Below are 26,103 nucleotides of genomic sequence, written 5' to 3' on the forward strand. Positions count from 1 at the left end.
CAGCCCTCTGAGACAGGGCACTCTCATCATGTACACTTTACAGATAAGGAAACTCGACCTCGGAGAGGACAGATAACATGCCTAGAGGTGCCCATCAGAGCTCAGAACTTGCGCCAGAGTGGGGCTCTCTGTAGCCAGGTTGTGATAGAGTGGAGACGGACAGTGGCCGTGGAGCTCCTGCTCTGACCCCAGCCTGTTACTTGGGCATGAAGATACTCTGTAATGTACTAGAGTGGGTTACAAATGTCTTTCTGCATGGGTGGCCTCTTCACCCCATTGAGAAGATAAGGAGACCTGCCGTCCCCCTGGAGATTAGAAACGGATGGGGGTGTCTTCTGTGGCTTTTTAATGCTTTTTAATATACAATTTTGCTTAGAATTTGAAAGTGCCCACGGCTATTTTCACACTCCTCAGTCTTCCCCTGTGTGCCTGATTCCTAGCTCAGTGTATTCGCAAACACACACTCACACACACACACAGACACACAGACACTCACACAGACACACACACACACACATTCTCACACAGACACTCACATGTATACACACACACACTCACAGAAACACACTCTCTCTCTCTCTCACACACACAAACACACACACACACGCACACGCACACGCACATGCACAGGCACATGTGCTGTCGACCGGCCTCTCCTTGTGTCTTGGGTAGTTGGACCTGGATGTCCCATGGAAACCTGTGGTTTGGTATTGCTCCCCCAGTATCCGGACTCTAAGGCCCTCCAAATGCCAACTAAAGGGGTCTGTACTTGAACCAGGCACCACTGCCCCCACCACAAGGTCGGGGCTCTAGAAGGGTCTTCTGAGCCAGGAGATGAATGAATGCATCCCCAAACACCTGACGACTGGGCCCTAGCTTGCTCCTTGGCCACCCTCTGGCCCTCTGTGACTTCCAGTTATACCTTCTTCTGGTAGGTGAGGAACAGAAGCAGGGGTCTAGTGTCCCTCAAACTTGAGGATTTTGGATTAGGGGCCTGGGGTGCCTCTAGGGAAGCAAGTGGCTAGGCGGGGTGTTTTCTGGAATCTGGGGGAGCCCTGGAGCAGCTGTTTCTGTTAATGCCAAGCAGCCGAGTTGGTTTAATATGGTTGTAGCTGCTGCTTTGATAAATCAAAATAATTAAAAATAATAAATTTGATTCTTCAACCAGCAAGCTATGTGTGGGCGCAAGGCCTGGGCTCTTGAGTTAGGACTAGGGAGGTGGGAGAGGACCCTGGAGCACAGGAATCATGGAATCATAACTGAGGAAATGGACGGAGCCTGACCTAGGGGTCAGGTCTCAGAATTGATTAAGGGAGAAATGGCTTTCATGGTAAGAGAATCAGCCAGACAGGCCAGACCCGCTGCTGGCTTTGCCCCTGGCTGTGTGGAGTTGGGCCAACCTTGGTTTCCTCATCTGTCAAATGGCGTGATGGTGCTGTCGTCCTGTGGGGCTGTGTCAGAAGTCAGGGCTCCTGAGCATGTGCTGAGCAGTCAGGCCCCATGGGAACACAGCCTTCATCCTCCCCAAGGTAAGGGGCCTCACTATCCCCTCTTGTCCCCTCTTTGTACCAGCTTTGGCTACAAGCACAAAATCCCAGTTCCCAGTACCTGGGCTGCCAAACAGGCCCCCAACTTCCGGGGACTTCTCCTCTCTCCTGTCTGCTGTTGTCCTAACACAGGACTGTTCTGTTTATGAGGACATCCCCTGGTTCAGGGCAATTTCCAATGGCAGTATTCCCCTGGCTCCAGAGTGGGGTCAGGAAGCAGTGTGCCACACCCTGGGCCAGCCCTGGGTTGGGGGTTCCAGCAGCTCTGACTGGGAAAAGCAGGATCTAGAAAGGCTTTGCCTCTGTCCCCCTTCCTGCCCCCACCTCCATCCTCAGGAGCCGTATTTGGTGTCAGAGTAGCTGGAAATCTGAACTGAGTGGGAGGGGGTGAGGCCAGGGAGGGGCAGGGTGTCTGTCTCTTTAAATGCACTTTGTGTCAGTGTGATAAGGAATTTGATGGCTTTATCAGAAATACCAAAGCTTTATTTAGCAGGGTGAGGCTCACACCACTCAGCTCCACACAATCCGCTGATAAATAGCAAAAAAAAAAAAAAAAAAAAAAGAGGGGAAAAAAAACCAATAACTCACCAACACCCCAGCTTAGCAACCAAGAGAAAAGATGAGGCAGAGAGGAAGACACAAAAGCAAAATTGGAAGTTTGGGGGAGTCAGGGCTCTCACTAAGCAGGGGAGAAGAGCAGAGGAATCTGCGGTGGAGTTCTGGAAAGTGCTGACAGGCAGACATTGATCTGTTCTCCAGGGGAGGCCTTCATGGTCTTTTCTGTTACTAGATAAAACTACTATGATGATTGTCATTCTCCAGAAAAGGGATTTATTAAAGGGCCACGCCCTCCCCGACTGCTGTTCCCATTGGCCATTTTTCTTTTCTCTTTTTTTTTTTTGGGGGGGGGGCTTTTCAAAACAGGGTTTCTCTGTGTAACTGCCCCGGTTGCCCTGGAACTCACTCTGTAGATCAGGCTGGCCTCGAACTCATAGAGATCTGGCTGCCTTTGCCTCTGGAGTGCTGGAATTAAAGGCGTGCGCCACCACTGCCTGGCCCAATTGGCCACTTTTCTCTCCTGCCCATTTCCCTACCAGCCCAGCCTGTTGCCCTTAGGACCTGATGGCTGGGCTGGTGAAGGCCAGAGCAGCCTTGGGGTGATAGGAGAGGTTCACTGGTACAGAAGAGACTTCTGGGAAGCTGCCCCCTCGCCGCAACACTGGGAAAGAAGGCCCTACTCCTTACACAGAAGCCAGGGACCCAGAGTGGGAGGGCTTCAGAAGCCCATGGAGGGACAGGCGGGACTCTGTGCTCAGGGCCGGTCTCAGCCTGGGTCACACGGGGAAGCAGGGAGGCTATGCATGACCTGCCTACATGTGGCATTCTAGAACATTCTCTTCTTCCTTTTTTTCTTCTTCTTTTGAGACAGGGTCTCCCTATGTAGCCTTGACTGTCCTGGAACTCAAAAGATGGACCAGGCTGGCCTTGAACTTAGAGATCTGTTTGCCTCCTGAGTGCTGGGATTAAAGGTGTGAGCCACCACTGCCAGACTCAGAACATTCTTTGATACTTGTCAACTGGGCAGCTCTTGAGACTCCCTCCCATATCCTGGCCATTCTAGATTTTTCCTGCCTTCAGTGGCTTCTCTATTTCTTCTTCCTCAAACCCTCTCGTTTTCCCTCTCTTGCTTGGGAATCCCTTGCCCCTGGCCAGCTCTATGGCCAGCATGAGGCTCAGAAACTACACTCCTGGATGCCATCTTGGCTGTCTACACTCCTGGATGCCATCTTGGGTGTCTACACATTCCTGGATGCCCTCTTGGCTGTCTACACTCCTGGATGTCCTCTTGGCTGTCTACACTCTCCTGGATGACATCTTGTGTGTCTACACTCCTGGATGCCATCTTGGGTGTCTACACACTCCTGGATGCCATCTTGGGTGTCTACACTCTCCTGGATGCCCTCTTGGCTGTCTACACTCCTGGATGTCCTCTTGGCTGTCTACACTCCTGGATGCCCTCTTGGGTGTCTACACTCTCCTGGATGCCATCTTGTGTGTCTACACTCCTGGATGCCATCTTGTGTGTCTACACTCTCCTGGATGCTATCTTGTGTGTCTACACTCCTGGATGCCATCTTGGGTGTCTACACACTCCTGGATGCCATCTTGGGTGTCTACACTCTCCTGGATGCCATCTTGTGTGTCTACACTCCTGGATGCCATCTTGGGTGTCTACACACTCCTGGATGCCATCTTGGGTGTCTACACTGCTGGATGCCATCTTGGGTGTCTACACTCCTGGATGCCATCTTGGGTGTCTACACTCCTGGATGCCATCTTGGGTGTCTACACTCCTGGATGCCATCTTGGGTGTCTACACTGCTCCTTCTGCCCCCATGAAGATTTTGATGGGTGTAAAGCAAGTTTAATTTGTGGGCCCCACCTACATCTCTCTATCTGTCTCCCAAAGCTTTTGCCTCTTCTGTTTGTAAAGTTTCCGGTGGGCACAGAGGCAGGTTTGAACACTCCATGCCCAGCCATCAGCCACATGGGTAAGGAGTAGAGAGTGGAGGAGGCAGTGTCTAACCCTTTCTCATGACATCCTGGTCCAAGAGACCCCAAGAATTGAGTCCTGGCCACAGGCCCTGCCTCCTCTCCCTTCAAAGCTGCTTTTGCTGTCATAGATGGCAGGTCACCTCTCAGTGACCAGCAGAGTTGGTTGAAGGGGCCTCCAAATGTGACAGAGGAACCAAGGCATTCTAGACCTTTCCAATAGGAGGGACAAAGGCAAAGGGTAGTTACAGGAACCCGGGCTAGGGCTGGCTGAAGACCACAGTGGGCCAACTCTGAGGCCCTCTCCCCAGAGCCACGGCGTAGTCTAGTGAGGCCCGAGGGCCCTTCTAGTAAGCTGACCAACAGGGAGCCTGAGCAAGGCTGGGCCAACAGGCTGAGGGCCAGGCAGGTCACCTTACAGGCATCCCTGGCCTTTGGATGGTGGGGCAATGGGATTAGCTGGGCTGCTGGGTTGTGGAAGTTCTGGGCGGAGAAACAGGGGAGCTGGGGGAGGGGGATGCTGGCCAGGGCAGAGGCTGGAGGAAGCTGCAGAAAAGGCCGAGGCCCAGACAGACAGGAGGCATAAATGGAAGTGACAGGGTCAGGCCAGACCTTTGTCCTGCAGCCTGATTAGAAAGCCTGCCCTGGATTTCTGAAACTTTGGGATGTTGTCGGACAAACTGGAGCTTAATTCTGTCAGAGCGCTCGGGAGATTAGAATTGACATCCTGGGAGCACATTCCTGGCTGGGCAGAAATCCAGCCCCCGCTGGGAAAAACCTGTGAAAGCATGGCCAGCCTATGGTGGCGGCGGGGGGTGCTGTCAGCACCGGTGGTCACTCCAGCTTTGGGGACTGGAGCCAGGAGCCTCTGGAAGGCTGGTCTATTTAGACAGGATGTGTGGAAAGAATGGAGGCTTGGCCAAGCTGTTCCTGACGCCTAGCCTTCTTCCCTGGTGGCACTGCCTGGAGCAGAGATCTGAAGTTGACGTCTATAAAATGGGCCCAGTCTGTCTTCCAGACCCCTGGAGCTTTTCTTTCCTGCAGAATAACCTTTGGAAGGGATGCTTTCCGCTGAGCTGTAACAGCAGCCATGGCCTGGTGGATGGCAGCGTAGGTTGTCTGGTTGAGTTCCCCTGGGGAAGGGGGCAGGCAGTACCCATCAGCAGGTGGGCTGAACAGAGTATGTGGAAGACCTCCGCCACTGTACCAAGAGGATCTCTTCCACCACCAGCCCAGTTAGCCTCCCCAAACCAGGATGTGTCTTTCAAGATACATCCAACCTCTCTCCAAGCTCCCAGGAAACCTCCATCCAGACTAATCAAGCAGAGTGTGACAGGCAAGACCTCTACCAGGAGTCACTAGGCGGGATGGCCACCCTCCCGCCAAGAGATGGGTCTGGAGGGCAAGATTAATAAGCACCATAGCCCCAAATCAGGCTGCTCCCAGTACCCCTCCCCACTTCCTTCCTGACTCTAATGACTTTTAAATATTGGTAAATATTTTGGCTAAAGCAGGCTCTCGTGGCAGAGAGCAAGGCTGTGTGCAGTTCAGGACCTACAAATTATTTATTAAAGATCTGAGATGCGGCGCAATTATGTGGAAAGAACCCAAAAAATTAAATAAATAAGTAACAAAATAAATAAATAACAGCCCCACTGGCCTCTTGAAGGCTTGGGGAGCCGCACACATGATTGCCGGCTTGATGAAATCCCCCCGGATGTAATGAGCTGATTTTTCTGCTGTTAATATTGCATCTGCTGATGAAGGATTCGTTAGGATAATGGAACGAAGCTAAAATATAAATGACTCCCTGTCAAGAAGGAGCTTTTGTTTGTTGATCTCCTGACAGTTCCCGGGCCAAGGCAGGGGTTTCTGTGAGCACACGCATTCAGGAACGGGCAGAAGGGATGGGGGACGAGAGCTCAGGGGACCCCAGAGTACTTGGCTTTCCCCTACACCGCCGGTATCCTAGGCTTTCCCTTCGGGTTGGACTGCCTGACCTTGGGAAGCCCTAGAACCCTGGGGGGCGGGGAAGTCATCAACTTGGAGCCCTGTGGAGGGAGCTTGTTGCACAGGGATCCTGGGTGGGAGCAGAAGTTTCTGCCTAGCTGGGCAGAGAGATCTGCAGAGGCGGGGCTGGGGGTATGGGGATTTGTAGCACTGTCTGCTGCCTGTGCATGCAGGGAAGCAGTGTGTGTGGGAGATGGAGTCACTTGAGGGAGGGTATCCTAAGGGGAGGTCCATGGGGAAGCCGCCTAGCCTTTCCTCCGCCGCCGTTCTAATGTGCCTCCCCTCTTCCCTCTCTTCCCTCTCTTCCCTCTCTTCCCTCTCTTTCCCTTTCTTTCTTCCTTTCTGACAGAGTCTAGCCCAGGATGTCCATGTAGCCAGTGATAACCTGGACCTTCTGATCTTCCTGTCTCTATCTCCCAAGTGTTGGGCTTACACACGTGCACCTCCACACCCGGTTTACAGGGTGCTAGAGGCCACATGCACGCTAGACAAACATTCTATCAATTTAGGTGGTACGGGGTACCTCAGAGGGTGACTCAGTTCCTTTCCAGGGCTGGAAGGAAACGGGACTCAATTTGAAATTACCATGTCACCCTCCAACCCCAGCTCATCTACCGCCTCGGCTGAGTTCTCATGCTTGGTACCTTCTCTTCCGAGCACCGGTTGGATCGTGTATTTTATTATGGTAAATACACATTGAATCGTGTATTTTATTATGGTAAATACACATTCTCTAAAGTTTACCAATGTGACCGTTTTAAGTGCATGTTCAGTGGCATTAGGTACACTCACAAGCTGTACAGCCATCAGCGATATCTAGTTCCAGGATGTATTTATTTATTTATTTTGGTTTTTCAAGACAGGGTTCCTCTGTGTAGTCCAAGATGTCCTGGAACTCTCTTTGTAGACCAGAGTGGCCCCGAACTCACAGAGATCTGCCTGTCTCTGCCTCCTGATTGCTGGGATTAAAGGCCTGCAACCCTTCCCTGCAAGTTCCAGAATTTTGTAATCACCCCATACAGAAACCAGTAATAGGTCATCCCCCGACTCTTCACTACCCTAGCTCCTGACAATCACTGGCTATTCTCCCTAGTCACTATAGTCTAGACGTTTGCTTTTTTCTTTTTTGTGTAACTGGAATCATAGAATTTATAACCTCCCTGTCTGGTATAACTTCATTCAGATGTATGAATGTTGTAGCATGTGTCAAGTCTTTGTTACTTTGTACAGCTGTATAATAGTCCAGAGTGCACATAGACCACCATTGTTTATCCTTTGCTCAGCTGAGGGGAGCTCAGACTGTGTCTGCCTTTTGATCGTCCTGAAGGGTGCTACTAGGAACAGTTGTATCCAAGTGTTAAGAAGTCTACACCTTGGAGTGAAACTGCACTCTCTCCCACAAAGGACCTCAGAAGCTAATGTCAAGGGACAGTTTCTTCATGTGTCAGAACTGTGCTAAACATTATTATGCTGGGCCTTCACGGAAGCTGGGAATAACCAGGCGGGGTAGGATTCAAACCCAACTTCCTGACACTGTTCTTCTGGCTGCCTGTTCTGTCTTCCTCGTGCCTGGCATCTCTACGCTGTCTGGGAAACAACTGCAGAGACTGGATGGTTTATGGCAAGGCCAGGGACAGTGTCATCTCTCTGAGCGTCTGTCTGCTGAACGTTTAGCTCAGCAGGGGCACTGTGTCACACACACACACTCAGTCCTGAGAGGAGACTGAGTTGATACCTCTGAGTCCTTCCTCACACATGGGACAACCTTCTTGCTGACTCCTTGGCCAGACCACCTGTCACCTTGACCCTTGAGGCCCTTAGAAAAAACGGGATTGTACCAGGCCACCAACTCAGACCCTTCTTCCTAGAGAGAGCAAAGGTCTGGTCCAGGGATAGAGTTGAGGCACTGTTGTGGTAGTCAGGCAGGGACACTGGGAAATAGTGACGTTTCTTTCTCCAGAGGGAGTCCCAGGGACAGAGAGGGGTGGCTCTTCTCCTTGAGAAACCAAGGCAGGACCTCCACCCCCATCATCTTTAAAGCCCCTGACTGGGCAAAAGAACTGCTTGAGAAAGCATCCACACAGGACAGAGAAGTGAGAGGAACCAATGCCAGCCAGCACTGAGCACGGAGGCGGTACCAACTGCAGGATGGACGGGCCGAGCTGGGCACATCCTGCTCTTCGGGTATATTACTATTATTAAAAAACACTCCTTGAGGGGGTGGGGGAGATGGCTCAGTTGGTAAGATGGCCAGGCATGGGGACCTGAGTCAGGCATGGGGACCTAAGTTCAGATCTTCAGCATCCAGTGAACGGCCGGCTGCAGTGGCGCACGCCTGTAATTCCAGCACTGAGGAGGAGGACACAACAGGATCCCTGGGCATGGCTGGCCTGCCAGTCTAGCCAAGTAGTGAATTCAGTGAGCTCCAGGTTCACCAAGAAATGGTCTCAAAACGATAAGGTGAGGGGCTGGAGACTTGGCACAGTGGTTAAGAGCACTTGTTCAGCTGCAGAGCGGTGGTGGCTCATGTCTTGAGTTCGAGGCCAGCCTGGTCTACAGAGCGAGTTCCAGGACAGCTGGCGCTACACAGTGAGACCCTGTCTCAAAGAAAGGAGGGGCGGGTGTTTGTCGTTTTGCTGTTCTTGCAAAGAACTCAGATTCAATTCCCAGCACCCACATGTAGGTTCATCATCTCCTTGGGCAACAGGCACACATATGGTTCACAGACGTATATGCAGGCAAAACACTCATATACAAATAATAATAATAATAATAATAATAATAATAATAATAATAATAATAATAATAATGTGGAAAGCAATGGGGTCACCCGGTGTCAACCTGCTCTGGCTTCCGCTTGGCTGCGTACATCTGAAAGGAAAGTGTTGGGCAGTCCCTTCCCTGACTCTAATGGCTAGGCCCTCCCTCTTGACCATGTTTGATTTCTCAGGATTCTGGCCACATTCCAGTCAAGAATTTGTGGGAGAAACCACAGAGCCCATCTAGAGCCCATTCTAACGTGATGCTGGCCAGCAGAGCCACCTGCCCCTCTGGCCTGGAGGCCTTGGTCTCCTCTCCCTGTGCAGGGACAGGCAGCCTGCTCTGGCTTCTGCTGTCCAGATCCAGCCCCTGGCCCACAGTACCGTACAGGGCGGCAGCCCCTTCACTGCCCTGCTAAACACTGTGTAAAAGTTCCAGGCTTCCTTTGGACTGTTTCACCTGGCTGTGCCGTGACGCTGATACACACCCTGGCAGCCTCGCGGGGTGCGGGGACGGCTGGCCCCTGGATGTCGCCTTTCTCCTTCAGCCCCCCTTCCCTGTATCACTTTATATTCTTTCTTTCCCCTTCTATTCCTCCCTCCCTCTCTCTCTCTTTTTTTTTTCCACTCTTTCAACATGGTTTTCCTAAAAAGTTTTTTAATCAATCAAATTTGAGGCAGAAAATAGGTTTTGTCACGCCTGGTCCCGGGATAGTGTGGCTCTCACTCAGGCTCCTGACAGCTCCTCAATGCACGAAGGAGGCCGAACAGAATATTTCTCCGGGAAAGTGCCCGTTTCCATGACACTGCCCCTCGTTGTCTGTGCTGCCCCCTCCTCAAGCTGCCGGGCTGACACGGCCCCAGCCCTTGTGAAAGGCCCAGCCGGGGGAGGGGGGATGAGGATGGGGAGGTGGGCTGGGGTAGCAGGGGGTGGGTAGCCAGGCGGCCCAACAGCTGTCCTGAATCTCCATGGCCTGAGAAGGCTGGAAGGGAGCAGGCTGGAACCTCAGACAGGAGCCTGGCCGGAGGGAGGCCATACATATGGAGCCAGGCGGCCTGTGGGAGAGACTGTGGGGCCAGGTCGTAGAGAGGTTTCAGCTCTAGACAGAGGGGGCCTCGGGAGTGGGGCTCCTTCAGGCCGTGGTATGATGCTGTTCCTAGCACATCTCCCCCTTCCCTTTTTCTTCCACTCTCCTGCCCATCAAAGTTCCTCCCATCACCCTTGGCTTCTTCCTGGTTCCTCCATTCTAGAATCTTTGGCCCCTGCCACCACCCCCCTCCCCGGGTCCCGAGTCCCCACATCAGAGCTCCCTGGAATCCCTGAGTCTCGCCTCTAGCCCAGTTCCCTCTTCCTTCTTCTGGCCCCCATCTTTCACCCTCGCCTCTTCTCCTTCTCTTTTATAATTAATGATTAGTTTTAATTGGTTTGCTTAGGCAGCCTGACAGCAAATTAACAGACGCCAGCCCAGGGCCGCAAGGCTGGGGTGGAGACCACTGTACTTCAGACCTGGACAGGGAAAAGGAGGACTGTGGCTGCCCGACTCCATCATTTCCTGGCCGGTGGGCCGTGTGTACGCAGGCGTCCCGTGGACGAGTGCAGCAGCCACCAACAGGAGGAAGGCAGCAGACGCTCAGCAAGATGGGGGGCTCCCCTTGTCAACGCTCTGTGTGCTTTTGTGCTCACTCTCCTTATACCCGCTCTGTACCCCAGCAGAGAGTAGGGTCGGGGCTGATGATGATGCCAGGGCTGGACAGGGTTCGCTTTTGGTCCCGTTGTCCTTGCCTGTGCTGTAGCGGATGGGGTTGGCACTTTGGCATCTCTGGGGCCGAGAGCCTACTCTTTCCCATGGACAGGAAGGGAGAGGCCACTGCCACCATGAGAGCAGCTGCTTAGGGACAGGCAGCCACCACGGCCTACAAGCTCCGGAGCCCAGCTCTGCTTTCTTCTGATTGCTGTGTTCCTCTACACAGAGCCCTCAACCTTTCCATCCTCAGGGTGGTGAGGGTTTACCCTGGACAGACTGACAGAAGATGGATAAAAAATGGATGAATGGATTGATGAATGAATGATGGATAGATGGGATTGATAAATGGAGGATGGATGGATAGAAAACTGGCAGAGGTAGTGGCGCACCCCTTTAATCCCAGCACTCGGGAGGCAGAGGCAGGCGGATCTCTGTGAGTTCGAATCCAACCTGGTCTACAGAGTGAGCTCTGGGATAGCCAGGACTACACAGAGAAACCCTGTCTGGAAAAACAAACACACAAAAAAGAGGATACTCCGACTCCTTTTATCCTTTAGCCTTGAGGTGTTTCCCTTAACCTTAGCCTCCTTGAGGGTAAGGGTCCCACCGCCCCCGAACCCCTGCAGAACCCTTCCTTAACTATGCCAGCTTTTCCTTCACTACCATTATCTGGTTGTGCCAACCTCTCATTCCTGTAGGCCAGAATAAGGCATCAGCCCCGGGAGGAGCAGAGGCAGAATGTACAGGAATGAAGAAATGGAAATGGCCTACTGGATACTGCTTGGGTCCTCACTGGGAGCCTCGAGTATTCCTGGTGTCCCAGACCCAACTGAGAGATCATGAATGTCCCTGCTGCTCTCTGCCAGGCTGCCTGTCCTGGACAGGCAAGGATGGGACTGGAGGGCGCATCTTGGTGCCCGCGGAGATGCGTCCCTGCCCCTCCCCCTCGCGCCTCCAGCCCCATCCAACTCCTGGAAAGTTTCCTCCCGATTGTTCTGTGTGATCAGATCTGCAAGTTGCTCTCTAAGCTCCTTGTCACATTTTGACTTAATGAAGTGCAACTGCTGAGGGATTTGGGTTCAGCGCTCCGGTCTCCCGCGCTCCCTTGTTGTCAGAAAACAGGGGTGGTTGGGGACGGCAACACTGTGCTGTAAGTCGTTATCATTCCGGTCAGTCTGTTTAACACAAAATTAAACAAAGAACTAATTAGTGCCTCATGAATTAATAAATGCACAGTTGCCGGGGAGGAGGGGAGGGGAGAAAAAGGTGGTGGAAGGGAGATACTGGAGTTGTAGAGTTGGGGGGCTTTGGGGGTTCAAGGGAGGCTGACTGGGGCGTCTTGACAGATCTCAAGAAGGAGAGCTCGGGATGGACAGGACGGTGATGGTGCCCCTGCCAGGGCCTACGGCTCATTGGCCGGAATGTGCGCTCTGCCAGCCAAGCCCACGTGGCTTTGGGGTCTCCACGCCTCTTCCCCTGGCCTCGCCTGTACTCCCTCCCCTTAACCTAGCTCACCTCTCCAACTCTGTCCCTTCTTCACTCGGAGGCTTCTGCCAGCCTCTTCCACCTCTGCCTGGCACCCCACTTCTCTCCATTGCCCCCCACCTTTGTACACCCCTCAGCTCCCACTTTCTAGACAGACAAGTGTGCTAGGCCCACAGAGAAACCCTCCCAGACCACCTGATGGTCACCAGGCTCTCAGCCTTTTGATGCAGCGGAGTAGACTCTGCCCCACTGGGCACCCTCTGTCCCAGCAGCCCAGCATAGGCCGTAACACTGGCCTAGCAGAGCCTTCCTTAAGAGGACATGTCAAGTACAATTAGCTTTATCTGTCTAAATATGTCCTGGGAATGAGAGAGCGGGTGGTGGGACTGGGTGGCATTCTGGGAGCCCTGGACAAGGTCACCTCTTCTCCTGCAATCCCCCAATCTGATTTGGGGATTACATAGCCTAAGGAAATTGGTGTTATTCCTCTTGCATCATTGATAAGCCACGAGTGAGGGATAGGGGAGGAAAAGGGTAACAAATAGCAAACGGTTTGTCCAGCAGAGCAGGTGCGAAGCCTGGAGTGTAGGGAGGGCCCAGGAAAGGGCAGGTGGGGCCAGGTGGGTAGGCGCACGGTTCCTGGGTCTTCTCTCCGCAAATGGAGTCCGTCCTATTTGAACCTGGATCCCCACACGCCTGCTCTAGGCTGCGGAGGACCTGAGCCTGCAAGCTGAGCTACGTTAACGATGCATTAAAGACCCTCCAGTGTTGTTACTCGCCCCCATCTGAACCCCTGTGGGGTAGTCCTGGTCCATCAGGGTGGAAGGTACTGCCCACAGTCTGTTCCTACGGGGTTGTAGCTCCCTGAGGCCTCACCTTGGCCCCCAAACCCGAGCACTCATGCAGTCACTTGGGAACAGTTTGCCATTTGTCATTTTAGTTTTCAGGGCCCAGGAGAAAAGAGTCAAGGAGCGGTTGGTGTTGCGTTTATTGACTGTCTCCAGGAAGACCTACTTAGTCACTAAAGGTTCAGGGGAGCCCGAAGGCCAAAACCAGCATACACGTGTGTGCACGTTTATACATAGGCACACATGTGTGCATGCATGCGCACACACACTCTCTTTCACACACACACACACACACACACACACACACACACACACACTCGCGCGCGCGCGCCCCTCTCTGCCTCCACTGGGCAATGTGTAGAGCAGCCTGACTTTCTTTGCATAGCAGTATCCTAGGAGCTGTATTTCCCATGTAACAGCTACCAATGCTCCTGAATTTTCAGTCTTTGGTTGGCATACACTTAAAACGGGCCCAAAGCAGAGCCCACGGAGCGAGTCTAAACCACTGGCCCTTCTGGTAACCCTGGAGCATCAGCCTTTCAGCCCATAGTTGACAGAGAACCCTTGGGCACATATAGGGTCGTGACAGCTTGTTTGAAGGGAAAAAGTCATAGGTTTCCTCCTGGAAAGACTAACAGACTCTTCTTTGTCGCCAGGATGAAGTGACGTCCCAACCTTGTTTGAGGAATCTCTAGGACCCGGTGAGGTAAGGCCCGAACTCGCCTCCCCCGACCCCCAACTTCTGTGTGTTGTGTGACTGCTGGTGTGAGATACATCACCTTGGCCTGAGTTCAGTTCTTCAGGCATTCACGAGGGGATGGGGAGTTGGAGACAGGTCTCTGGAGCCACATGGCCACTGGAACCTGTCAGGAACAATGGGGGCCCAGCAAGAGCTGTTTGGCTTTTATACTGGAAACAGGCTGGGGATGGATGGATTGCAGATTGAGAGCAAGGAATGAACTCCGGACAGCCGGGGTAGTGGGGACACTGGGGCCATGCTTGGGCTGCGTAGGACTGGTGTCCCATTCTGGCCCTAATGTTTGTCCACAGTGGTAGCTGCCTCTGGCTCTCCAGGGAAGTTCTGCTTCTAGCCAGGCCTGAAGCTCCTAATGAGTTTAATGTCCTCGTCGTCGTCGTCGTCGTCCCTCCCCCCCACCCGCCACTCCTGGCTCCCCCCAGCTCTGCCTCTTCTTTGAGGTTGAGCCACCTCCGTATCTGCTAAGAGCTGGCTGGGAGGAGGCTGCCATGTCCTGCCCTACCCCAAGCCCAGGGCTTCCTAGAAGCCAGGCACTCAGCACTGCCCTGGTCTTCACAAGCTGTCACAGTCCCCTGGTGGCTCGAGGAACAACGGGGCCACCGGGCCTTAGCCCCGGGCAGTGCAGTGTCAGAGGTGACCGGTGGAACGCCAGTGTTATGTAAATAGCGGGGCCTGCCCGGCGGGCGAGCAGGCTGGCTGCAGCCATCCATCATCCTCTCTCGGCGGGGCGGGGGACAGACACAGCACCGTGCGCTTGGCTCCAAACCTGTTTGTTTTCCCTTTGTCTCTCGCATTTCGGGGGCCAGGCTGCGACCCGCTCCAGTTTTGTCCCGCTGGCCTCCTCCCCATAGGGAGCACGGGGGAAAGGAGGAGAGTCCCTTGGCTCCCACCGCGGCATCCCTTTCGGACTTCAAAGGCTCCCCCAGCATTGTCTGCGCCTGCGGGCAGTGGCCCTGAAAACGTGATCAGAGGCGGCCCGGTGTAGGGCAGGCCCGGCCCGCGCCCTGCGCTCTCGCTGGGGCTCGTGGATTCCTCCCTTTGCCGCCAGCACCACCCTGGTTACAGCGCAGCTCCGGGGCGCTCTCTGGCCTTTCTCTCCCGGAGCCCCTTCTGGCTCCCTCTGGTCGCTCCTTCCTGCTCCCTAGCCTCGGCCTCACTGCTATCTCAGTGCATTGAGACTCTCGAAATGACCAGAGCTGCATGCAGCCTTCCTCTCTTTCCTCGCCTCCTTAAGAATCTCAAAACCTTCAAAGGGTTTCCCAGGATGCTGTGAGGCATAAATAGACTTCCCATGCCAGATCTGATTCTCTGCCCCCCCCCCCCCCGCCCGCCCCACTCTGCACCGCAAAGGAGAGCCTTGCTTCCTCTGGGGACCTCTGCCAGATTAGACAAACTGTCCCCAGGAATCATCCAAATCCTGAAAGGCAGGATGCTTCCATTTTCTGGACAAATCCCAGGCAAACTACAGTTCCTAGGTGACATTTGGCCCACAGCCTGTTTTTTGTAAATAAAGTTTTATTGGGAAGTGATGCCCATTCATTTTCATATTGTCTGTGGCTGCTTTCACTCTACAATGGCAGAGTTGAGTGACTACAGCAGAAACTGTTTGGCCTGTGAAGCGTAAGATATTTATTACCTGGCCCTTTTACAGAGAAGGGTTTGCTGGCCCAGCTTCTGGTTCCTGATTTCTGTTCCCTCTCTGGTAAAATATACATTGCATGAGATTTGCCATTGTAACCTGCCTAAGTGTGTAAATCCTTGGTGTTAAGTGCGTTTTCAGTGTTGTGTGGTCACCATAGTGAGGCTGGGATTACATAGGAACCCCGTGCTGGGGGTTGATTTCAGGCTATTTAAAGTCCTGCTCTGTCGGAGAGCCTCTGCCCCTTGTCTGCCCAGTGCCTCCTGCTCTCTTCAGCTGTCCCTCTTACCCTGAAGTCCCAGCCCTTCTCTCCTCACCAGCCCCAGCTCCCTGGGAGCTCCTGCATCCAGTGCTCCTGTAGCCTTTAGCAATCATTTTAACCTCAGATCTGTGGTCGTGGTGATGCCCCACCCCCACCCGGCCCACTTTGCAAGGTGAGAAGGTATACTCTGCAGGGCTGTTGGGATAAGGGAATGAGTAGTGGCTAAAAGCAGCCGAGCCCAGACTCCAACAGGAAGGTCAAGGGTTCCCCCAGGAGGCACAAGATGCAGCATCCAGCCCTGGGAAGGTACCGTGGAGCTTTCCCTGACTCTGTCGGGGAAACCTGAGTCTGAGCCCTTGGAGATGGCACAGCTTCCGAGTCCAGTGCACCTTAGGAAAAAGAATGTCCCCTGGGGAGGGGGGTGCACTGGATGGTCCAAGCCTCCTCACACTTGTTGCTGGGCCCTGGAATGTGGCCCATCCTCTCAGACCGTCAGCTTCTATAACATAGGGGTCCTGCCCACCAGGACCTGAGCCAACTGCTGGGAGGAAGCAAGACAAGAAAAGGGTCTGAGTCCATGCTTCAGCCTGTGAGGGAAAGGGTGCAAGCCAGGATGTCACTCTGCTGAGAAGTCCCCCCGGGGTCACTAAGTGGGTGCTTGCTCTGTCCAAGGTCAGCGATTAAAGCTGCCCTGGTGTGACACGGCGGCTGTGGAATAAGCCTGGGTGCGAGGCTTCAAGTCGGAGGGGGACGGTTGGGGGTCTGGGACCCAGTTATCTGGGTGTCTCTTTTGTTGGCTGTGCCGCAGTCCCTTTCTGGTGTCCACACCTCTCCTCCCCTCCAGGCCTTCTCTGTGTGCTCCATAAGTTTCTCTCTCTTCTTGCCTTCCCACACTCATGCTGCCCCCCCCCCTCATGGCTCGCTCTCCCTCTCCCTCTCTCCTTTTCATCTACTCGGAAGGCTTTACTTTACTTCCTTGTCACCCTAATTGATTGCATTAACCTTTCAGCGTATTGGATTTCCCCGGCATCGTGCAGAGAGCCCTGCGCAATATGCTTATAATCTGAGCCATAATGGACAGTTTGCAGTCAACAAGCCCCTTCTCCATCGGCCCCGTTGACATCTCTCTCTCTTGCCCAGGCCACCATGGCCACTGCTCTGGCTGGCAGGGGTGGAGCTTGAGAATGGGGCTCAGGAGGAAGTGGACACACACTTGGGGCTGCCAGTGCGTTTCTCTGCCTTTCTTGTGCCCCTGGCTGACTTCGCTCTCCTTTTCCATCCTCTGGCTTCTAGTCTTTGCAAGCCCTCTCGGCTTGCCTTTCTGCTTTCTGAGACTCTGCCTGATGATGAGTGGCTGCTCTTGGATTTGGTCAATGAGAGAATCCCGGGTTGTACCCAGCCAGCCACCTTGTCTCCCACCAATCTCCCACATTGGTCTCAGGCTTGTGTGATTTGGGTGGGTGGCAGGAGATGTCTCCAGGACTCAATTTCCAGCCTGTTTTTGTCAAGGGTAGAGAAGTGGCCCACGCACCAGGGCAGTAAGCCTGGAAAAGCCTCCAGGCTGGGCTGGTGTGACCGGATAGGAGACTGGTGGAGGAGGTGGGGAGGAGACGTTTGTCGGATGGGCTCGATCAAATTGCTTTCTTGAGGGACACCTGCTAATCTAGCAGCAGGTAGAGGAGCCAGCTCATGCCAGCTGCCTGGTCTTAGAAGCCCAGCCCCAGACTGAGTCCCCATCCCCCGTGGGTTCCAGCCAGGCCTTCAGCTCAGCAGCCTGATGGGTGAGTCACTCACGACAGGATGGATGTCAGGTTGAATACATTAGTGTCAGCTGGAGGAGCCGGACAGAGGCTCCCATTAGCCCGGGTGGTACTTCCTTCTCTCCCAGACCTTCTCTCTCCGGCCCTTTGCCCAGCATCTTCTCCTACGGACCATCCCCACCTCCTGCCATCACTCTATCATTCCAAAGGGCAAGCTTTGGCAAGAGAGGGCTGGACCTCAGTCCTTCCCATCCTCTCCCAAGGATTTTAGGGGTGGGCAGAGGGCACAGCAGGAAGAAACCAAGCAGCGAATTAAAGTTTGTGATTGTCAGTGTCAGGAGAAGCTAAATAACCCTGTAACTAGTATGAAGGTGAATTCACGGTCTGCTGCACATGGAGAATATGAGTGTCTGCAAGACAGCGAGTGTAGCTCGGGAGTCTGCCCGCCACGGTGGGCAGCCCTCTCTCCAGGGACCCCAGGAGGCGGCGGCAGGAGGAGGCCACGCACTTCCCACCCCTGGCAGGGAGCAGCTGCCCAGGATCCCCCACCAGACATGGGGGTGGGGGGCAGCTCAGGGGCTTGACAACATGCTGGCCAGCAACCCAGGGAGGCATTTGTAAGCACCAGCAGTATACATTCACAGACACCAAGCCCCATATTAACAGTGGATACTTGCAGATCACTAATCCATGCCAGGATGAATGTTGTCTTTGAACCTCTGTCCAAACCAGGAGAGCATAGGACTGCCGTCACTTCTCCCTACACTAGTTTGTGGCCACTCTATTGAAATATAATCCACATACCATAAACTCTATCCATTTTTAAACGTACAATCCAGTGACTTTTTTTTTTTTGAAGTGTATTCACAAGGGTGTACAACCATCACCACTATTGACTGTAGAACTTGTTCATCTCTCAGGAAGAAGCCCCCACACTCCTTGGCAGCCACACTCCTCCCCTCCCCCACCCACAGAGCCAACCAACTGATAATAGTTCCCTTTAGACATGAGGAAATGAACGCACAGAGAGGGCCAGTGCCTTGGTTAGGCTTACACAGCCAGTGGCTGACGGAGCTGGCATTTGAATCCAGGCAGATGAATCCCAAAGCCAGCGTTCCATGTCCTGGTAGCTGCCCCCACCCCATGCCCTGCCTTGAGTTTCTGACAGTTTGGGCTCAGGCATGTACATGCACCATCTGAACATGTAGGCCCAGGCAGCAACATGAAACTCTCTTCTTCCCAGGTATGCTCATGACTCCATGCAGAAAAGCCTCACCCCCACCCCCACCCCAAGACAGCCAACATTCCCTCCTCCCCTTGCTCTTCTCCCAGGCTCCTCTTTCCCAGCCCCACTCCTGGGAGGGAGGCTTGGCACCGAGACCATGCAGCAGCAGGGACAGCTAGAGCGGCCTGGGAGACCTAGGTGGCTTTGGGATTTTAACGTGAGAAACCCCAGAGCCTCCTGCCAGTCACTGAAGCAAAGTGCCCACGTAACGTCGTCGAGCAGGGCCCCGCCAGGGTCAGGCTGCCAGCAGGGCTGTGGCTACAGGGCACCCCTCAGCTGGGTACCTGCCTCATGTCCCACGCTCCCTCACATCTTTCTCTGGTTTCTTTTCTGCTGCGTCTCACCCATTTTCTTCCCACCTGCCTCTCTTCTCTCATGCCCCGCTTTCCCATCCCAAAAACTTAATTAAAAAAAAAAAAAAAAAAAAAGACAACAACAAAACACTTTTGTAGCCAGTCTCTTGGTATTTGTGAAAATTGGAAATTTAGGTGAAACCATCACTGCTTCCGATAAGTGACAGATCAAGGACCAGAGGCAAAGGGAAAATCAGACACACAGAAAGAATGAGTCTGTTGGATTGAGTTTGGGTTTTTTTTTTTTTTTCCTCCTTCTTTCTCCCTCCAAAGTGGAGGATCCGGCCGGGCCAGTTTGGATATTTATTAAGAAAAAGCCAAAGATAATTAACTTTTTTGTTTTTGTTTTGTTTGCGGGTGCCTCCCCTGCTGGCACTCCAGGCTGCCTGGCAGATCAGACCTGCTCCCTGTTCCTGGGTGCTGGGCTGCTGGTAGGACTCCGCTGACTCCCCTAAGTCTGGTGGGGCCACCAGCTGCCTACCCAGCCGCCTAGCTTGGGTTTTAGACAGGGCAGACCTTATGCTGCCACCAATGCCCCCTCTCTGGGCTCTCCCGAAGCGCCAAGCACCCTTTGGAGGCCGGTAAGTGGTGTGGAGGAGGGGCTACTGCTAGGTGTCACGGTCAGTCCGTCCCTTAAAGAGGGTGGGGGCAGGAGAGAGTCTCTCCGCGAGGCAAGGTGTTCCTTTGGCCAGTTCAAGGCTGCTGACTTCTCCGGGGAGGGAAAAGAGAGCAGAATGTGCTGGAAGTTCAGGGAGAGGCCAGATTTTGGCCACATTGATCTCTCTCTTGTCCCAGGAAACTGGTACCCTGCCAGGACCCATAGCCTCTGGAAACACCTGTTAAGAAGTCCCTGGGACACAGAGCCTTGCTATCTGTCACTCTGTTCCCATCTCTGACCCAGCCTCAGCCATCAGGGGGCCACCGGTGCCTGTCCCTGAACCCCACTAGCTGTGGCCAAGATCACCAACCAAGAAGGTAGCCCTGAGAGTTTGAGGCCTCACTGTGAGAGACAGAGCTGAGGACGCCTCAGGAGCCAAGATTGCCGGGACAGTGAAGATGGCTACCGTCCTAGCCAGGCTTAGGGGCGTGGCTTGCTCCTCTGTTAGTGGGTATGTCGGGCCCGCCCTGCAGAGGTGCTCCCCTCTGCCCCCCTGGCTGCATCCCTGCCAAGTCAAGAGGCAGCAGCCACCGTGAGGTCGCTCCAGGTTGGGAAACCGTTCTGGAGTTGGACGGAAGGGACCATTTTTGAAGGATTTTGCTGGCCCTTTTTTTTTTTTCTCTGAAATATAAGGATGTGCAATTTTTTTGGTTTCAATTTAGCATTGGAGAATTTTATAATTTAGTAATTAAAATCTCTGATAGGCTTTAGAAATTGCGGCTAATTGAATTTAATGGGAAGATGATTTTCAATTTTATTTGATTACCGGGACCCCTGGCATCGGTATTTATGGGAAAAAAATGGGAAATGTGCTGTGTGGGCTAAGATGGCATAATTGAATTAGGGATAATCGGATTTCTCCGTCATGAATTTCACTATAATTTTCCTATAATTTTCCATTAGATATCTAGTTTACAAATATTCACAAAGAAATGAAGCTCTTTCGGAATGGAGATTGCTGGCTAACAGGATTACGGGCCGAGCGTGCGGCTGTGCCAGCCCTACCCGGCCCTAATGTGATCCCTGTGTCTGCCTTACACTTAGCGTGGCCTCAGTGTCTTGCTTCGCCACCCACTCTACCGCTCCATCCGGCCCTTTGTTTCTTCTTCGTCTGCGCTCGTCCCCTGGGCCAACACCCACCTGTCCGGAGCCCGCACCCTCGGCTACCTGCCGTGGAGCCTGGCTCCAACTGAGGCCCAGGCCTCTCCGCCCTCTGTGTCCCCTCGTGCTTCCTATCCACACTGTTCTTCCTGACTCTCTCCCTCCATCCCTGCGGAGCACGCTCAGATACACGGACGCCCTCGCAGGTGCGAACATGCTTGTTCACATGCACACACAGTCCTCTGGCTAGGGCTTCTGTGCCCTGGCCCAGTCGCCTCAGAGGGAACCAGTTTATTGGGATCCTGGGGTGGGGTGCAGGAACAAAAGGAGCCTTGTTCGAGTTTATGTGAAAGTTACAGATTCAAAATGAGAACAGATAAAGCATGAGATACCTGATGTGTAAACAGGTTGGTGAGTGAGAAGGCCCCAGGCTGGGGAGCGAGAATGAGTGGGCACACGGGGTGCGAGAGGATGCGAGCCAGCGTGGCAACCCGGCTGGGGAGAGCGGGGGCTGGCGGGGGCCACTCGGCTGGATGAAGTTACTAAAGAAGTTTCGATTCTGCTTGGGGTGGGGTGTCTTAGAAAGACCTGGAGGCTCTGAGCCCAGGTCCTGGAGACCGGTAGGAACTGTGGGATGTTCTCGTGATGGCTAGTCTCGGGGTCTCAGAGGCGTTCCCACATCAGAGTAAGGAAGGCGTAGATGGGCCACAGCTCTAAGAGATGCCACATGGCTAGGCTTCTCCCACTGATGTGGGCACGTGCTTAGAAACAGAGCAGACCAGATCTGGAGGCTCTTAACACACAGCCTTGACTCGTGGCCCACAACCTCGATGCTCCGGCCTTTGGCTCTGTCCTGATAGCCTACCATGCCAAGTTGGCCTCGGTTTCTTACTTCCCTAATCTGTCCTCCCCTGTACATGGCTCCTTGCTTCGGAGTCCATCCAGCCTACTCCACCCGCGGTGGCAGACTGTGACCCACTGCCTCTGAAGAAAAGATGCTTTCCAGGTGGCCCATCCCAGGACTCTCCCCACCATGGGTCATGTGTGGCAGCCCCCTCTGGCTGGCCCCGATCTGACTCCTCCTGGCTCTCTGGGTCCTGCCCTGTCAGCCATTCCTAGTCAGCCTTTGACCTTCAGAGGCTACACAGTTACTGTTCTTACCTAGGTTACTGCAAGGGAGGGGTGTTTCCCTGCCCTTCCTGAGGGTCAGCCCCGATTAGCATCAGCTGAAACCTGGACATTCAGAACGGATCAGAGGCTGTGCAGGTCCCTGTGCAGGGAGCTCCCTGTGGGCGCAGACATCTTCACCACCACACATGGCGCCAGGCTCCCTTCTTCACCTGGTTGCCCACACCAGGCTGGGGTGTGGGACTAATTGCCTGTTGTTACAAGCCAAAGCTACAAGGGGACAGACTCCTTGTTGGGGTTTTGGGGGTGGGGGTTTGGACAGCAGTAGCCGCAGAGGTTTCCCAGGGCGGTCCTGGACACAGAGATCCCCCAGGGAAGCTGGGCTCTCATGGTTCTCTCTGCCTGGCTTCCCTGGGCCAGCTGTTTCGGAGCACGTGGCTTGGTTAAGGAGCCCTGTTTCCTTATTCGGGGTTTTAGGGCCAGTGGACACCCAGTAAAGTTAGGCCTTTGCACACAGGGATGGGATGGCCCCAAAGCAGAGGGTGTGTGACCACCTGGACTGAGGTTGCCAGGAAGGCACTAGGAAGGGGTGGCAGAGCAGAGAGGGATGCTGTGTTCTTTGTGGGGCCATTTAGAACTAAAGAGCAGTCAGAAGAAAAGCAGAAAAATAAGGAGAAAGTAGGAGAAAGAGTAGATTGTTAACTCCCTTGACGTCTTTGCCTCAAGGCCTCCTTGGGCCCCTCCCTTTGCAAAATAGAAATATTGCAAAAATAGGCCAGCGCCATTTTGCTGAATGCTGCCCAGACCAGGGAGAGCCTAAGCCCATTCTCCTCCCCTGGTCGGAAGGCAGTGTGGCCCATCCCGCAACAGGAAAAAGGACAATAGGAAGAGGTAGACAGCACTGGGCCACCAAGGGACAGGAAGCTGGGCACGGTAGGCACAGGTATCAGGTTGGCAAACCTGCTGAGGTCCTGGGCTCTGCAGGGCGCTTTCCTTGAGCCCCTCCGAGCCAGATGGTAATGTGAGGTGTGAGTACCTGTAGCTGCAGCATGGACCATCTAGGGTTGTATGGGGCAGGGGGGCATGAGACCTACAAACCCAGGGAGAGTCAAGAAAGACAAGTGCTCGGTCCAGCCCTAAGGGACATCCGAGTGAGCAGGGCGTGGTCCCCAGGGAACAGGTGTCAGGACGCTGGCCAACTTGGTTGAGGGGCGCCTGTGTTCAGGGATGGGAAGGAAGCCCAAGGGATGACGTGGATCAACGGAGGAGACTGCCTAGAAACTGTGAGGGAAGAAGAGAGGGAGGAGGAATGAGAAAGGCCTGGGGACTGGAACATGCGTGGTCTGATGTGGTGGGACTCTGGCCATTTTAAGGGCAAAAGCAAAGCGAAGCGATGGAAACTTCTGACTGTGCGGCCTGCGCGAGCGCGGTGGCCGGCGAGCGGGCGTGCGCACGGGGGAGCGCAAGGCCGACGTGCGAGTTTCCCCGACACACCCAGCCGCGCCGCCCGCGACTCCTTTCTTCTTCGAACTCCAATAGCCACAACAAAATGAGGGAAGTGGGGTGAGCCAGGGAAACAAAACCCCTTCCACACCGGCCCCACCCGCAGCCCAAGGGCAGCTCCGGAGGGAGCGGCAGGAGCGCGCGCGTGTGCCGCAAAAGCCTCGCACCTGCGCTCGCTCCCGCGCGGAAAAAGTTTACGCGGGCGCGCACAGGGTGGCCGACGGGGCGAGCGGCCGGAGGAGAGCGAGCGAGTGCGCGCGCTCCCGCGGCGAGAGTAAGCGCGTGTGCGCGAGTGCCATCTCCCCGCTCCGCTCGGGCGCACGACTCCTCCACACAACCACACACACCGCCCGGACGCACCAGCCTCCCGCCCCCCTCCCTCGCACGCGACCCCACGAGCGCCGGCCCCGCCTCCCGCCCGCCTCCCGGAGCTTTGGAGAGTCACAACCCGCCCTCAGCCCGCCCGAGCCTGTGCGCTGAGAGCGCGGGCGCGCGTGTCGGAGGCGCGGGCGCGCGCGCCCATTCACCTTAGCGCCGCGGCGAGGCGTGCGCGCGCCCCCCCCCGCGCGCGCGGGTCTGATCTTTCACCTGCCGGAGCCGCGCGCGCGCCCGGCGAGGGGCGGTGCCACGGCCGCCCTGCCAATCACCTCGGCGCCTGGCAGCGCCCGGCCGCTCCCGCCCGCCCCGCTCCCTCCTGCCAAACTGTTACCCTGAGTGTTACCGTCAGGAGCAATGACATCAGGATTTTAAAACAACTTGTTATTCGGGGAGTAATCAGTTGCAATTAGGCATTAATTAAGTATTATGAAAGTTGATTATTTAAGTGAATTCGGCTTTCGACTCTCCGACTATGGTGAGTACCGGGAGCGGGCGGGGGAGGGCCGGGCCGGGCCGGAGCGGCGACCCCTGAGCGCTCGGGACGGGGCGGGGAGGGGGGAGGCCCTCGTCCTGGCGGGCCCGATCCCCAGCCCGGCCACGGCCACCGGCAGTCTCTGCGTTAGTTGAAGGAACTCGGAGCTGCCGGGAGCGTGCGGGCCGGAGCGTGAGAGCGAGCGGGAGGCGCGGAGCAAACTTTCCCCGCCGCCGCCCTCCCGACCCGGGCCGGCCCGGCGCGCGCCCCCCAGCCCGGGATGCGCTCGGCCCGGCGGGGAGGGACAGCGGGCGGGCGGGGACAGGGGGCCGGCGAGACACTAAACACATTCTTTTCTCTCTTCTTCTTTTCATGGCGTTTCTCGAAGAGTTTGGGACCAAGGAGCGGAGAATGGATCTTGGAACAGGTACGGGCGGTGGGAACCCACGGGGAGGCTCTTTCACTTTTCTTTCGGTTCTTTGACGGAAGTTAGTATTTTTAGCCCAATGAGCTAGCAGCTGAGCCGAGGGTACCGGACAGGCGCCAAGGGTCTGTGCCATGGTCCCTGCTAGCCCTGCTTTCTGGATGGTGATATTGTTATTTGTTACTTGCCTAGTGACTGTGACTAATTTGATGCTTGTCATTATGAAAGAGCCGAGGGGACAGGGAGCTGGGGGGCACCCAGAGAGAGAGAGGATTTAGGGGTTTTTTGTGGGGGTTTTTGTTCTCCGTGTTTTTTCTCTTGTGTTTTTTAGACACACACTTTTCCCTTTGCAAAGATCTCTGTGTGTGTGGCTTATGGGGTGTGTGTTTTTATTTTTTTAGTGGGGGGTGGTTTAGTTTTTGAAAGCAGCGTCCTGTTGGGAAAGGTGGTTAGTCTGGTTTCGGGGCGACTGTCTCAAGGTAAAGGAATTTAATTTATTTGGGACAAGGCTGTGTCGGATGATCAAGCTGCTTATTATGGCTAATGAGTGTTTTTCACCTGAGAATCTGTGGGCTGAGGTGGCTGTTATCAGTTCAAAGTAAGGGGCCCAGGACTCTCTTTCCCTCAGCTCCCCTTTTAGCCCCCACCCTGGGAGGTGATGGTAGGCCAGACCGAAGACTACATTTAGATATCTGGGTCTGGGGAGCCTGGCCTGGGGCGGGGGCTGACTCTAGCTGGTGCCCCTGGCCTGGGGCAGAGTTTAACCCGTGAGTTGGGTGTCTTTCTAGTTTTGATTTAATGGTATCCAGTACTTTTCTGAACTTCCAGCCTCAGTCTAGTGAAGTTCATCTTAGTCCTCTGGCCTTCTACCAGCCTCCTCTGTGGAAACCAACTTTGGGCCAGGACCCTTACAGCCTCCTCGGCTGTCAAAAGCCCCACGCTCCCTTAGTGTCTTAGAGAAAAGCGGACTAGAAATTCACCCCTGCTGTTTCATTTGGGGGGAGGGAAGGTGGTATTAGAGTTGGCATTAGATCTGTCCACGTTCGAGGCGTAGTCCCATAGGACCCAAACAGCGACAGCTGCCTCTCTGAGGTCAAAGGCGAGTGAGGCAGAGAGGGCAGCCGGGGATGTGTGGTGTGGGGGCAGGGGACCTTCACAGAGCTCTCACACGGTAGAAACAGGTGTGTTCTTGGCTGATGGGATGTGGAGGTCCTCTGGACACCCGTGCCCTGGAAGGGCACGACGCCCCCTGCTGGGCAAATTGAGGAAGGTGTGTGGAAGCCCTTAGTGCCACCCGGCCTCTCCCTGTCCTCCACCCCAGGAGAACCAGCCCGCCCCCACCTCTCATCAGGTGTCTCATCACCACCCTTTCAGGACCCGCCCCCTTTTCTTCAGAAATGGGGCCCCCACCCATGCCAGCCAAGAAGCAGACCTCA

The 26,103-nt window shown here is 54.6% G+C and overlaps 1 protein-coding gene across 3 annotated transcripts in view; it reads left to right on the forward strand.

Moving 5' to 3' along the window:
* The window catches only part of Casz1 (castor zinc finger 1), a 146,159-nt gene that overhangs the window by 70,340 nt on the left and 49,716 nt on the right, over positions 1-26,103 (forward strand). For 2 of the 3 annotated variants that reach the window (XM_015994145.3, XM_006975226.4), the window contains exons 1-2: positions 24,074-24,246; positions 24,632-24,670. In XM_015994145.3, the coding sequence (XP_015849631.2) occupies positions 24,198-24,246; positions 24,632-24,670 (88 nt within the window). In that variant the 5' untranslated portion in view covers positions 24,074-24,197. Of the gene's footprint in view, positions 1-13,603; positions 13,654-24,073; positions 24,247-24,631; positions 24,671-26,103 lie in introns of those variants that run through there. The other variant, XM_006975227.4, reaches the window with a different exon arrangement.

Source organism: Peromyscus maniculatus, chromosome 2 (genome assembly GCF_049852395.1).
Source record: "Peromyscus maniculatus bairdii isolate BWxNUB_F1_BW_parent chromosome 2, HU_Pman_BW_mat_3.1, whole genome shotgun sequence".
NCBI classification, from domain to species: Eukaryota; Metazoa; Chordata; class Mammalia; order Rodentia; family Cricetidae; genus Peromyscus; species Peromyscus maniculatus.